This window comes from Mixophyes fleayi, chromosome 9 (genome assembly GCF_038048845.1).
Source record: "Mixophyes fleayi isolate aMixFle1 chromosome 9, aMixFle1.hap1, whole genome shotgun sequence".
Taxonomy (NCBI): Eukaryota; Metazoa; Chordata; class Amphibia; order Anura; family Limnodynastidae; genus Mixophyes; species Mixophyes fleayi.
The window spans coordinates 66,501,525-66,514,958 of NC_134410.1; the positions used below are offsets into that span (position 1 = coordinate 66,501,525).

General features: G+C 40.0%; 1 protein-coding gene across 1 annotated transcript in view; it reads left to right on the plus strand.

The window, feature by feature from the left end:
* TEX11 (testis expressed 11) overlaps positions 1–13,434 on the plus strand; it is a 391,710-nt gene that overhangs the window by 221,000 nt on the left and 157,276 nt on the right. The window contains exon 20 of the mRNA XM_075184491.1: positions 700–753. Coding sequence (XP_075040592.1) covers positions 700–753 — 54 coding nt within the window. The remainder of the gene's footprint in view (positions 1–699; positions 754–13,434) is intronic.

Below are 13,434 nucleotides of genomic sequence, written 5' to 3' on the forward strand. Positions count from 1 at the left end.
TGGTTCCACCTCTGTAAGCACTCAGTGTAGTAAGTGTAAGATACAGCTTAATGTGCATAGCAGCTTAGGCATTTTCGTGCACATAAACAGAAAAAAAAATATGTATTTTACGCAAAAGAATGCACTTATTTCCAACTCTACACCAGTCCTATAATGTTCAAAAGATTATTTTAAATTTACAGGATTTCATATTGGTAACCTCTAACCATTTAAATGTTAATAGAATTTTAAATCCTTACATTGGACTTTTTTGCTGGCATTGCTTTTTAGACTATTTCTTCATGAAATCATTGCACATTTGCTTAGATTTTCACCTCAGGACCTAGAAGCAACCTTACTTATTAACATTCTGTTAATTAATAACACATAACCAGAGCCTTTTCATTACTACTGATGTTCTATGTAGTTAGGGAGGCTCAGATACTACTTTCCTGAAATAATATGCTTATTGCAGCATATCCATAGAAAATATAGGGTTATAGTAGTAATAATTTTACTGTGTAACAAAATCCACTACATCATATATCTATTTTTTGATGGCAAAATAGATTCAATTTCATGTACTTGCAGTAAATAACCAGTAAAATACACACATTTATATTGTTTTGATTTTTTTGATCATTTTTGTCGTATATTTTCCCCTTTTCATTTTCTAACTACACAATTGATCAATAAAGTAGACTAACATTTTTGTTTTAGGTGTTTGGTGCGATTGACTCTTGCATTGGAAAGTTCTGAAGGTGAAGACAAAAGGTAAAGCAGACAGACAAGCCCAATATTCAGTCCTGCACTATACAGAGATAGATATAGAGATAAACATTATATATTAAAAAAAAAATTATTTATTAGTTTTTGAGCAAAAAGTTAATCCGAATGAACCACAATAAGTTACTTAAGGCCGACAGAAACTGTTTCAATCCATAAAGTATCTTTATCTATGCACACCAATACATTCCTCTGTTAAGTCCGTAACTTTCGTTATCAATTAAGATTCTCTTATGCAATTGCTGTGATTCCGAAGCATATAGGTGTTATTCACAGTAGTATTATAAGACAAAGTTTAGTACGTAGACACATGCACTTGTTAGCACTAACACAAGCTTCTATCAGAACCAGGGCCGGACTGAGACTAAAAATCAGCCCTGGCATTTAACATACACAGGCCCACCTCAGTTCAAGCATGAAAGAAATCGTGTACCGCCGCCGCTGTACAGTGCCGAAAAGGGCGTGACTGCATTGTGTTGTGGGTGTGGCCAACATGGGGCATTGATACATACATAATAAAACATTACATTTATCTCTGCTTCTGGTGCTGCTGACATCCATAAGGGTGGGAACTTCCTGCAGAGTGAGCAGGGAAGCTCTTTGTCTCACAAGTTTACAAAATCTTGTGATACTTAGAGCTCCTCGGCTTGCTGCAGGCTGTGTCCTGTCCGGGAACTGAGAGCAGCTATCAGTTCCCTTCCCCTAACCAGAGATGGATTAAGACAGCAGGGCCCTATTATGTAACATGGTTATCATTTTAGACAAATACACAGGCAATACTGTGTACCCTACTGATAGAAGCACACAGCTTTGCCTTCACAAGCAGTACGTAGTGAAGCGGGACTTACCTCCCAACTGTCCTTGCAGTCAAACCAAATCCTGACTATGTGAGACAGTCACCCAAATTCAGGACTGCCCCACCAGATTCAGGACAGTTGGCAGATTGTCCTGCTCTCTCCTACCTGTCTTGCTCACTTTCACCACTTGTAGCAGCTGGTTTCTTTAGCTCAGTTCTTTCTTGTCTTGATCCTGGAATATTGGATGCCCTATTTTGAAAAAAATGGGGTTAAAACAATAGCACTCACATTTTATAATTAGGCCTCCCTCCAGTCCCCACAATAATAATAATATTCACATTTAATAAGTAGACCTATTTCCCTCCAACCAGCCCCAACATTAAATTAACAGTATACCCATTTACTCAAAACATATTTCCCTCCCTCCAAACAGTCCCAACAATAAATTAAATAGCATTAAAGTTTAATAAATATAGCCATTTTCCACAACCATCCCCAACAAATAATTCATATTCACATTTAATAAATAGCTCTCCTCCCCAAAATCAGCCCCATATTCAATTGACAGGCCACCCCAGCATTAAATTAAAGGTTATTTCACCTCACCTTAAATAATTAGCCCCATCTACACTCCACAATTAAATAGCCTACCTCCCAACACTATAATAAAATCCTCCCTTCCCTCACATATTATATATAAAATACTGCGCATGCACACTATATGAACATGGCAAACACACACGCACACTATAGCAACATGGGGCCCCACAGCCACACTATTAGCCCCACTATTAGACGCACTGTTTTCTCCACTGTTTGTTTGCTCCAGTTTGCCCCATTGTTTGTTATCCCCACTGTTTGTTTGCCCCACTGTTTGTTAGCCCCACTGTTTGTTTGTCCCACTGTTTGTTTGCCCCACTGTTTGGTTTAGCCCCAGTTTGCCCCACTGTTTGTTGCCCCACTGTTTGTTTGCCCCACTGTTTGTTTGCCCCAGTTTGTTTGCCCCATTGTTTGTTTGCCCCACTGTTTGTTTGCCCCATTGTTTGTTTGCCCCACTGTTTGTTTGCCCCACTGTTTGTTTGCCCCAGTTTGTTTGCCCCACTGTTTGTTTGCCCCAGTTTGTTTGCCCCATTGTTTGTTTGCCCCAGTTTGTTTGTCCCATTGTTTGTTAGCCCCAGTTTGTTAGCCCCATTGTTTGTTTGCCCCATTGTTTGTTTGCCCCAGTTTGTTTGCCCCACTGTTTGTTTGCCCCAGTTTGTTTGTCCCATTGTTTGTTAGCCCCATTGTTTGTTTGCCCCATTGTTTGTTTGCCCCACTGTTTGTTTGCCCCAGTTTGTTTGCCCCACTATTACTTACACACACAGACACACTATTACTTATACACACACACACAGACACACTATTACTTACACACACACAGACACACTGTTACTTACACACACACACAGACACTTACCTTTTTACTTCCAGCAGCAGCAGTATGCGCACTGCCCGGCAGACGGAGAATCAGTTACAGCCGCCTATGCGACCAATCACTTGGGACAGTACCACGTGACAGGTGCCGTCCCATGTGATTGGTCGCATAGGCGGGTGTCAGATGGCCAGTCCGGCCCTGATCAGAACACTCTGCTTTCCAAAGCCAGAGGTGAACAATTTATACATTGTACAGTTGTAAAAAGCAGTTACAACACAAAGATACACAGTTGCAGTATTAAGGTCTTCATTCAAGGGTCTTGATCTCTCAAGAACTCAACATGGCATTGGTGGATTCTTCTGGTCATTGTTCCTTGAGATTGCCAGATGTCCTTCTCCAGATTCCATCCTCTAGAACTGTATAAACTGTTTTTATGATCCCTGTGAACTTGCTATTTGGTGTATGAAAAAGTGATATTATTTAGATTCAGTGTTCACAAAGTGCGAATGATACATAATATGCTACGGAATATGTTGCCGCTATATAAATAATTTATGATGATGATGATGATGAATACTGGAAACATTCTCATGTAATTGTGAACAGAATGATACCAAACATGTAATTTGTAAGTTGGGAACATTATTTGGCCTCTTTACCATTTTATATGAAATGATAGACAAACATTACATTTATTTACATGTTGTTACGATAATTATGTTGCGTATTAATCGCATCGCAACTGATTGTAGTGTACACAAATGATTAATTACCACCTTTGTCCAATTATTAAACTTCAACAGCCCACTCTTTGAGAGTATATCCAACACTCTCACCCCTTCAAGATTCTAATTCAGGATTGTGATATAACACTTCATTTTCTGTTATACCTGTCCCTCTTAATACCATCACATGTCATTTTCTGTGGTCACCTCAGTCAAATGATTACCACACTTCAACGCAGCAGGAACACATCTGTCAGGATGAGAGCATAAATCTGATATGCTGAAATAGAATATTGCATGTCAGGACCCAAAATAACTCTTTGCATGAATACCTAAATTAACCTGATCTTCAATTCAGATAAATGTGTGACCAAATGAGCCCAGGAGCAGGTAATTGAATTAGGTAAACCCTTTGTGCAGAGACCAGCTTAAGATATGCAGATCACAGACATCCATTGTATTTGATCCTGTATTTCCCTAGCTAATTGACTTCCTTTCAATGGGTAGTGTAAACACAAGCTAACTCCTGGGTGTAAATTGGAGAGCCAGACGCCTAGATGCAAATCTTGGAGACTCTGGTATAAAAATCTACATGGTCTCTATGCAGGTATATAGAAATATGACCTTCAAAGGAAAATGTTGTCATAGTTCATATTTTGGGGAAATCTGGATGGCACTCCGTACTGAGGGGCAAAAACCACACAAGGGTTTTAAAACATAGATACCAACTACACAGGGAACAGCCATAATCACATGTATTTCAGGATGAGATTGAATATTGTTGTAATCTCATCATATTTGGTATTTAAACGTGCGGGAGATTATGACCGGTTTATTGAGGGGGGTGTTATTTCTCTGAGATATATCTGTGAAGAATTACCAACAGGTCAAAACTTAGTTATAGTTTGACCAAACCTGAGGTAACACCCAGGGGACATTTCCGCCCCCACATTAGCATTCACACTGCCCCTGTGAATGCCGTCCCATTTGAGTTTGCTTAAAAACCTGTGTGTGGAAAGGAGAACCTGTCAGACTTCTGGGGAAATCAAGTTACATTGATAAGCTGTCCATCTTCTTAGCCAAATTCCCCTTGGCCAGATGCAATTCATGTAAGTGCAAATCTGAATGTAGTCCTTTTTATTTTAAACTGTTTTGCTTGTTATGTCAAATTTATTAATTATTATTCATTATTTTTGTTTTCTGTATGCCCTGTACTTTTTGTATATTAAATCTATAATTTAATAAGTTGCGTCCTTGATACTCTAAAGAATCTATAGCCTTTGTAGAAGAGATTGCTCGTCCAGCTTACCCTGTGTGTGATTTGTTAATACATTTGATTAACAAGCTGTGTGTGCATGTATTTACATTTGTGTAACAGTCTGGAGGTGTGAAGAGTTAACCCTGTGTGTGCTGGTGTGAGTATTGCTAGTTTGTGAAACTAGAAGCCTGTGTGCCAGTATGGGACAGTATATTTGGGTCCTATTGCCCGTACCCAATAGGTGGTGGCTGAACCTTGAAGTATCTGGGGGGTGTGAGAGCGCTGTGTTTGGGGGCGATTCCGTAGGTCTAGAACCTGTGTGATAGGTGAGAGAGACTGCAGGCGGAAATCGTTTGTGACCTCATACAGCAAACACCCCAAAGTCACGGCAGCTGGGAGCGTGTTCGTGACAACATCTGATACATAAGCCAATTACTATAAAGACATCAACTAGAAGGATAAGGAGCTTGCCTATACCAGCAACCAGTACTTGTACCCATTCCCCATAAACCTGAAAACCATTTTACCTGATTCAACCATGAGATCCATCCTACTACCTTTTCCTCTATTTCATATTAAGAGGAATTGTGGGCCTTAAGAAATTGCCACTTTCACTGTAGGATCTAATCCATTTTACTGTCAATTATTTCTTTAGGGTCGTCTGTATTGTTAGTGATATAAGTGCACACCTAATACCGAATTGAGTGGCTAATGTCACACAAAATCCATCAGTTATTGCTGTGAGATAATTTAATACCAATCTATGCTGTACTAATTCCTTCTTATAAACCTGCAGCTCTTTACCTGTATACCTGAATGTGTCATCATACATCTCAGTAATATTGTCAATTAAGTTTGCTATATTTTGTATATATTTATAATTTAGGGTTTCCTGAGTAGTCTTACTAGGGTCCAATGTGATCATTATCTTCAATCCTGTGGATTCTGTAATTAAATTTGCAGCTACAGCTTATTCCCCTGGAATAGTGACGGTTTGTAGTGGCAGCCTCGGCCTGATCTTGAACCATCTCCGGATTGTTGACATTTGTTTCTGCAGTGAATGGAATGGATCCAAGTGTCTCTTTCTGCTACTTTCAGAGATATAGTGCTAGTCATCAACAATTGGTATGGGCTTTCGTACCTGTTTGGTAACACAAACTGAGCGTAAGAAATTGAGAATCATAACATATTTGCCAGGATCAACATCATGACATTTAGTGTCTGGCATCTCAGGAGAGAGTATTTTTGAGGCTCTTTGTTACTGTCTCAGCTGGTTGCTCATCTTTATACGATATTGAACTGTCATTTCATTGCTGCATTTAAAATCGTCTTGGGGATCTATCATCAAGGTATGTTGTCTGCCAAAAAGTATTTCAAAAGGTGACAGGTTAAAAGGTGATCTCGGAGTGGTTGTGATGCTGTGGAGAACTAGTGGCAATGCTTCTGGCAATGCCAATCCAGTTTCAGCCATCACTTTACTCAATTTGTACGTGATAGTACCATTTATCCTCTCTATTTTCCAACTGGCTTGTGGCCTATAGGGAGTGTGTAACTTATTATCAATACCCATGGGCTTACACATAAGTTGAAAGACATCCCCAGACAAATGTGTACCCTGTTCACTTTCAAGGATGTTGGGGATACTGAACCTACAAAGAAAGTCCTGAACAATTTTCCTAGCAGAAAAAACAGCAGTATTTGAAGCAGCTGGATAAACCTCTACCAATTAGCGAAAACAACAATACATACTAATACATACTTGAGAGTCCTGCACGGTGGTAACTGGATGAAGTCGACTTGTATTACCTGGAACAAGGAAGACAAAACATTGTCTTCTTACTAGCCTGTGAAGAGAAACCCGGTGCACATCAGTATGCTCTTACCAATTTACACATACACTCCTTACCCAGGTGAGTCAAACCATGGGCTACTACTGCTAAGCTTGGAAGATATGCATTAGAAGCAACTGGCTTATCTTGTTCATCTTTCCAGAGTCCAGAGGAATCTTGACCACATTCCTTCAACTTCCGGACAGCCTTCTATTATAGGAGACACAAACCCTGCACTTATATTAATTTCTGTACACTGAGAAAGTCTTTAATTTGGCCAAATTTGTTTTTATGTGTGAACCTGCTGTTCTCTTAGCAACCTCATCCGCTCTGTCATTACCAATTGATATGGGGTGCCTATCGTATGTTTGTTCTTCACACTTAATAAGGGCTACTTCCCTGGGTATTTGTATTGCTGACAGAAGTCCTTTTATGTGGTGTGAGAGCGTTACTGGTGTGCCTGCTGCTGTCATAAAATTCCTAAGTCGCCAGAGGTGCGGAGTCTAACACACCTCTGGCCTTCACCAGGGACCCCCGAAAGGGAGTTTGGGGTTCGCTGCAAAGACGTGCAGGTCGCGGCCCTCCCAGATAGCTACCAGCGAATTGTAGGTGAAAAAGAGCTGTCGTGTAGTCCGAGGTCAAACCATGCAGGCAATTCAGGTACTGAAGGAGCAGGCAAGAGCGGGATCAAGAAGCCAGGGGTCAATACCAGAAGATTAATATGTCCGGAGGGAGATCCAAAAGTATAGTCAGGCAGAACTGGGTCAGAATCCAGGGAGTCAGGCAGATTGCTTAGAGACATGCAAGGGTGCTGGAGACTAGTGTGACTTAACTCTGACACCCTAACGGTGCCAGAGCCATATATAAATAGAGATAGAAGCTATCTCATTGGTGGCAGAAGAGGCTGCTAGTGTCTCCGTTGCCTGGCAACAGACAGGCAATAGTCTGCGCATGCACCCGAGCTACCGGGCTGAAAACCGGAAATAGCATCCTTTTGTCTAGCAACGGGACGCACCAGAGGAGACACAGAAGGCAATCGTCCCTGGCACCTAATGTGCATGTGGGGACAGCGGCTGTCAGTGACTTTGACATAGAAAAGGATGACTGGCTGCTGCATACAGAAAGACTTGAACAGTATTTTGTGGCAAATAAAGTTGCTGCAATGAAACAAGTGCCAGTTCTATTAAGCGCTAGAGGGGGAAAAGCCTAAAGTTTTTTACGCAGTTTAATAACCCCTGAGAAACCTGCTGCAAAGTCTTTTACAGATATTGTTTAGATTATGCAAGAGCATCTGTCCCTTATCCTCTCTTGATAGCTGAACGGTTCAGATAAATGGAACCAGGAAGAGGGGGAGTCAGTTGCTGCATATGTGGCAGAATTAAAAAGACTGTTGGAGCACTGTCAGTTTGGGGATGGACTGAACGATGCCCTGAGAGATCGGCTGTTGTGTGGGATTTCAAGCGAGAGTGTGCAAAAACGTTTATTAACAGAGACAGATCTCACTTTTAAACGTGCAGTACAAATGGCACAATCAATAGAAACTGCAGCTAAACATGTCATGAAACTCCAGATAGGCGGCAAGTCTGCATCTCAAGTTCATAGAATAATAGCAACAACAACAACAACACACTTGCACGCAAATTGCACCCCGTCGTATATATGCTACTGCTGTGTGGCAAGTAAACATTAATCTAGGCACTGAAGGTTTAAACACGAACTGTGTAAGAAATGCAACATATAAGGGCTTGCCAGTGGCAGACATATAAATCAGAGGCCACTGGTGGGAGACCGAATCACTGTAGAGTATGGAATACATACGCTTTGGAATACTTCAAGGTGACTCAGACAGTGACCACGATCTTGGCAGCTTAAAAGTGTTTGCAGCAAATGGGGATGACAGCAAGCAATTTTGCTCACTCTATGGGTAATTGGTCAACCTGTAAAAATGGACAAGGAGCACCAGTCTTTGTAATGTTGCAGCAGGAGTAGAAATGTCATTTTAAAAATGTCAAATTAGACAAAACTTCACTGTTGTTAAAAACATATACTGGATAGGAAGTAATTCCATGTGGGATGTTGTCTGTACTCATGCAGTATAATGACCAGCAGGAGACCCTGAACTTAAGCATTGTACAGAAAGGCGGCCCAGCATTGTGGGTTCCAGAATGGCTGCAAAAAATGCAATTAGACTGGTCGGTCATTAAAAGCTTGAGCGTCACACACACCCCGCCGTTGTCTCTTAAGACAGTCCTTGACCGTGCTGCATTTGTTTTTTAAAAGCTAGCACTAATGGGTGGAGTTGTTCCCAGGTTCCATAAAGCTCACCCAGTATCTCCGGTGGAAGGTGGAGTTGGACAGGCTGGAAGGTGAGAAAATGTTATCCAAGGTGGATTTGAGCTCTTGGGTGACTCCAGTCATCCCAACAGTAAAGAAAAATGGCACGTTACGTCTGTGCAGGGATTTTAAGGTCATCATAAATCCAGTATTACAGACAGATCCCTCTCCGTTACTAAGAATTGAAGATATATTTGCGAATCTGGCAGGATGACAAAAGTTTAAAAGATTGACCTAGCTGATGTGTACCTGCAGATGGAGATAGAGGAGGATTTCAAGGTGTTCCTTACCATTAATACACACAGATGCTTTACAGGTACAATTATTTGGTATTTGGTATCACTTCTGCCCCTGCCCTTTGGCAACGAGTCATGGACCAAGTGTTACAAGGGGTCCCTGGTACCCAATGCTATCTGGATGACAGTGTGACAGGCTCATCTGACATAGAACACCTTCAAAACTTGAAGCTGGTGTGCAGCGGCTTGAACAATATGGGCTCATAGTCAAAAGAGTGCAAGTTCTTCACGGTCACTGTCACATAATGTGGGTACAAAACTGATGCAATAGACTGCACAAATGTCAGGAAAAAGTGGAAGACGCTTTGCTCCTTCTTGGGGTTCATTAATTACTACCATAGATTCTTTCATAACTTAGCTACAGTTGTCACATACTATGCCGAATGAACAGCAACGTCCAATCGTATTCCCATCCAGCTATGTTGTTCCTGTGTAGCACAGCTCCTAGTCTCAATGTTCTGCTTGTATGAATAAGCACATACACAGACACAACAGAAAATAAAAACAAATTCCAGATGCACCATTCAAACATATGTAGAAACTTTTGGAGTTTTGCAACATGTCCCACGCATCGCAACAAAGTTTTAGTGACGAAACGCATTGGGCTTGGCTTCTTGGATAATTGCTGGTCTTATCTGTTATATATGTTACTATGCATTACTTTACACAGCAAGGGTTTGAATCCAGCCACCATCTGTTGCTATACCTCCTCCATCTCATGTAGGGACAGAGAAAGCACACAAGCCACCTCTGCATGTGCATGTTTGCACAATGGCATAGGTAAATACCACCAAAAAACACTGCTCAGAAAAGCAGTTAGATGCTGTTCCTAAACTTTTGACACCATTATTTTGTGGCAATTTTAATTGTGTTTTGTAGTTTTATAGTAGGCACCAGTAAAGCAGAACCACACCAAGACAAAGGCTGACTTTAGACAAATAGATAATAATTTATGTGACTCTCTGATACAGTGGGAATAGATTTTTTGAGCGCAGGAACATTGGCATAAATTAAAATAAGTAATTTTACATGCTTTAGAATATAAAAAAGGGAAGAGAAACCCAATATGGTTCTTCAAGGAAGTGGCAGTTCTCATAATTGCTAAGAAAACAACATTTAAGAAATAAATACAGACCCAATGAAAGGAGAAGAACAAAACTGTATATAAGGCAAGTCTAAAAGAGATTAAACACACAATTAAAAAAACAAACAGAAAAAAAGATTGCAAGAGGCAACAAAACAAAAACAATGTATAAAAAAAAAGAAAAGAAGGATTGCGGGCTTTGTCTGAAAATATGAATAATATTTATTGTAACCAATATTAAAAATAGTAAAATAAAAAAATATGATTCATATAAACAACACATATAAAGAGTATTATATATCTCAGATAAATAACTTACAATAAAACACACTGACTCTATGAAAGGAAATCAATAATTATAGTAGTATGCATAACTAATAATGCAGAAAAAACGATGGAATTCAAATAATAAACGTCTATTAGTAGAATCCTCAATCTAGAGATTGACACAAAAATAGATAAAACAAAGTGTGTGGCCAGTACACTTTGTAAATAAGATCCTAAAATCCTGGGTAACTGTGGATTGGACCAGGAAAAACAATAGCAGATATAGGATCAATCAGCAGATGGTAATGAAGAATATAAATAAAACAGTCTCAGCCAAACAATAGCAACTGTGATTAGTGCTGATTGCACATTCGAATAAAGTTCTTCTATATGAGATGTGAGATGGCATATATGCACAATGTGCCCCCTAGGATCATATCCTTGATGGTGCGAGGTAGGGGCTTCCAGGCTGTAAGGGAAAATCTTTCCCATGTAAAGTTCTGACAACCGAGGGAGTTGCTGATAGTCCCAGTATGATGTGCTTCTGTTTGTGCGAGTGGAGGCGAGCTGGTAAACTCGCTTGAAAAGGAAATTGCTATCCAATTGTATATGTGATCCAGTTTGATGTCTATTAAGGAACGTCTGCTATTTTAGGCATGCAATGATAATAATCCAAACCCTGACACGTTTCGTCTGCTCTAGGCTGACTTTTTCAAAGATGATTAGTTGTCTCTCCTTTTTGTCTATTTATACCGTTGTTTCAATTATGATTGCTGTAGCTATCAGACTGATTAAAAACATCTGAGGTCTTTAGAATCGTTCCAGCACATTACTGCATAAATTTGTAGTGATTCAACAACCAGATACATTTATAACAATAAATGAACCTTATAAGTATACAATGTATCCTGATGCATAATCTAAAAAAAGGAAAGATAAAAACGAATTCGGCTGAAGAGGAGTGTAACAACGCTTAAACAAAGACTAGTAGTCTCTCTCTCAATTGATTCCAGGAGTACATACAAGAGGATTTAATCCCTCTACGGTAATAAAAAAAATTATATTCTCCAAATCTAAATGAATAATTCGTAAAGGAAAAAAGGAAAGAATAAAAAAATAACCATCATACAGGACTTGAACCCTGTCTGTGTAGTTGAAAAGACTATGTCCAATCATGTTGAGCAACTGCTCATTCATAGAATTTCTTACTAAAAGAGGTGTATAAGAAGAGAAGGAGACTATTCTATTATTAATTCTTTATGGAGGAGGGATGAATTCATAACGTATAGATCTTATGTTGTAAGTATCATTAACATTACATCTATAACAAGAATATATGTTTTATATTCAAACCTTTCTGTTGCCCAAAAAAACTCTTACACATAGGGTGATAAACCCATCCTGGACTATTTAATATGGGCTAGGGGAGAGAATTATTGACCAAACTTAAAAATATGTAAAAATGGATGCGGGTCCTCACACAAGAAGCCTTGAATTCTTTGAAATCGCTTTATAATTTCCAGTGGTGTCCCCTTTACATGACATACTTAGGCATACGCATACCTATGGATCCTAAACTAGTCATTGAGTGTAATTACCAGCCACTATTGGGGCAGTTTGATAAGCTTGCAAAGTCATGTACAAACTACGAGATATCTTGGATTGGTAGAGTGGCAGCGGTAAAGATGATGTTGCTCCCGAAGATACTGTATCTGTTCCGCTCTATTCCCTTTATAACTCCTATGTCCCTCCTTAAGAAAATTTATACTATTGCGTTCAAGTTTATTTGGAACAACAAGAAGTCTAAGCTCTCTAGAGAGAGAATGTTTAGATCTTAAATAAAAGGTGGCTTAGCCGCTCCTAAACTGGAAGCATATCAACAGGCGGCTATTTTGGATCAGCTTACAGACTGGCAGGCCTCCCCCCCCCACTGAAAAAACCATGGGTGGACATTGAGCAGCATAGTCTCTCTCCATTCCCATTAGCAGATCTATTATGGCTGGACAAACCTAGTAGACCTAATCCAGTCCCCACATTAAGGAGCATAAGAGATTCTCTCACCACCTGGGATAAGATGATGTCCCTTTTCCCAGACTACCAGGTCCCTTCCTCTAGCCTCTCTACTATAGCACTGTCGCAACTAATACCAGACCTCTGTCTTAACTCTTGGCACAGGCAAGGAGCTAGACGTGTGCAGGACCTCCTGGAGGGAGGGTCTCTTCCCCCTTTCTCTCAATTAAAATCTAAGTATGATATTCGTGTCCGCGATTTTTACAAATATCTTCAAGTAAGGCACTGGTTACAAACACGCCCCTCGCATTTGGGGGTGATGGGACCCCTCCCTCCTGGTATCAAGGTGATTCTCTCCCCCACATCCCACACAGGTGGAATTTCCCTATGGTACCGGACACTCTTAACTCCTATTGACAATCGTGTTTTACCAATTCAAGCTGTCTGGGAAGCTGACCTAAATATCACTATTTCAGAAGAGGTATGGGAAAGAATCTTCCTAAACATTTATAAAATGTCAAAGTGTATTAACCACTCAGAAATGTTGACCAAAATTGTTCACAGGTTATATCTTACTCCAGATAAGCTGCATAAAATCTGTCCATCAGAATCTAAATATTGTTGGAGGAATTGGGGTGAAATTGGTACGCTTATG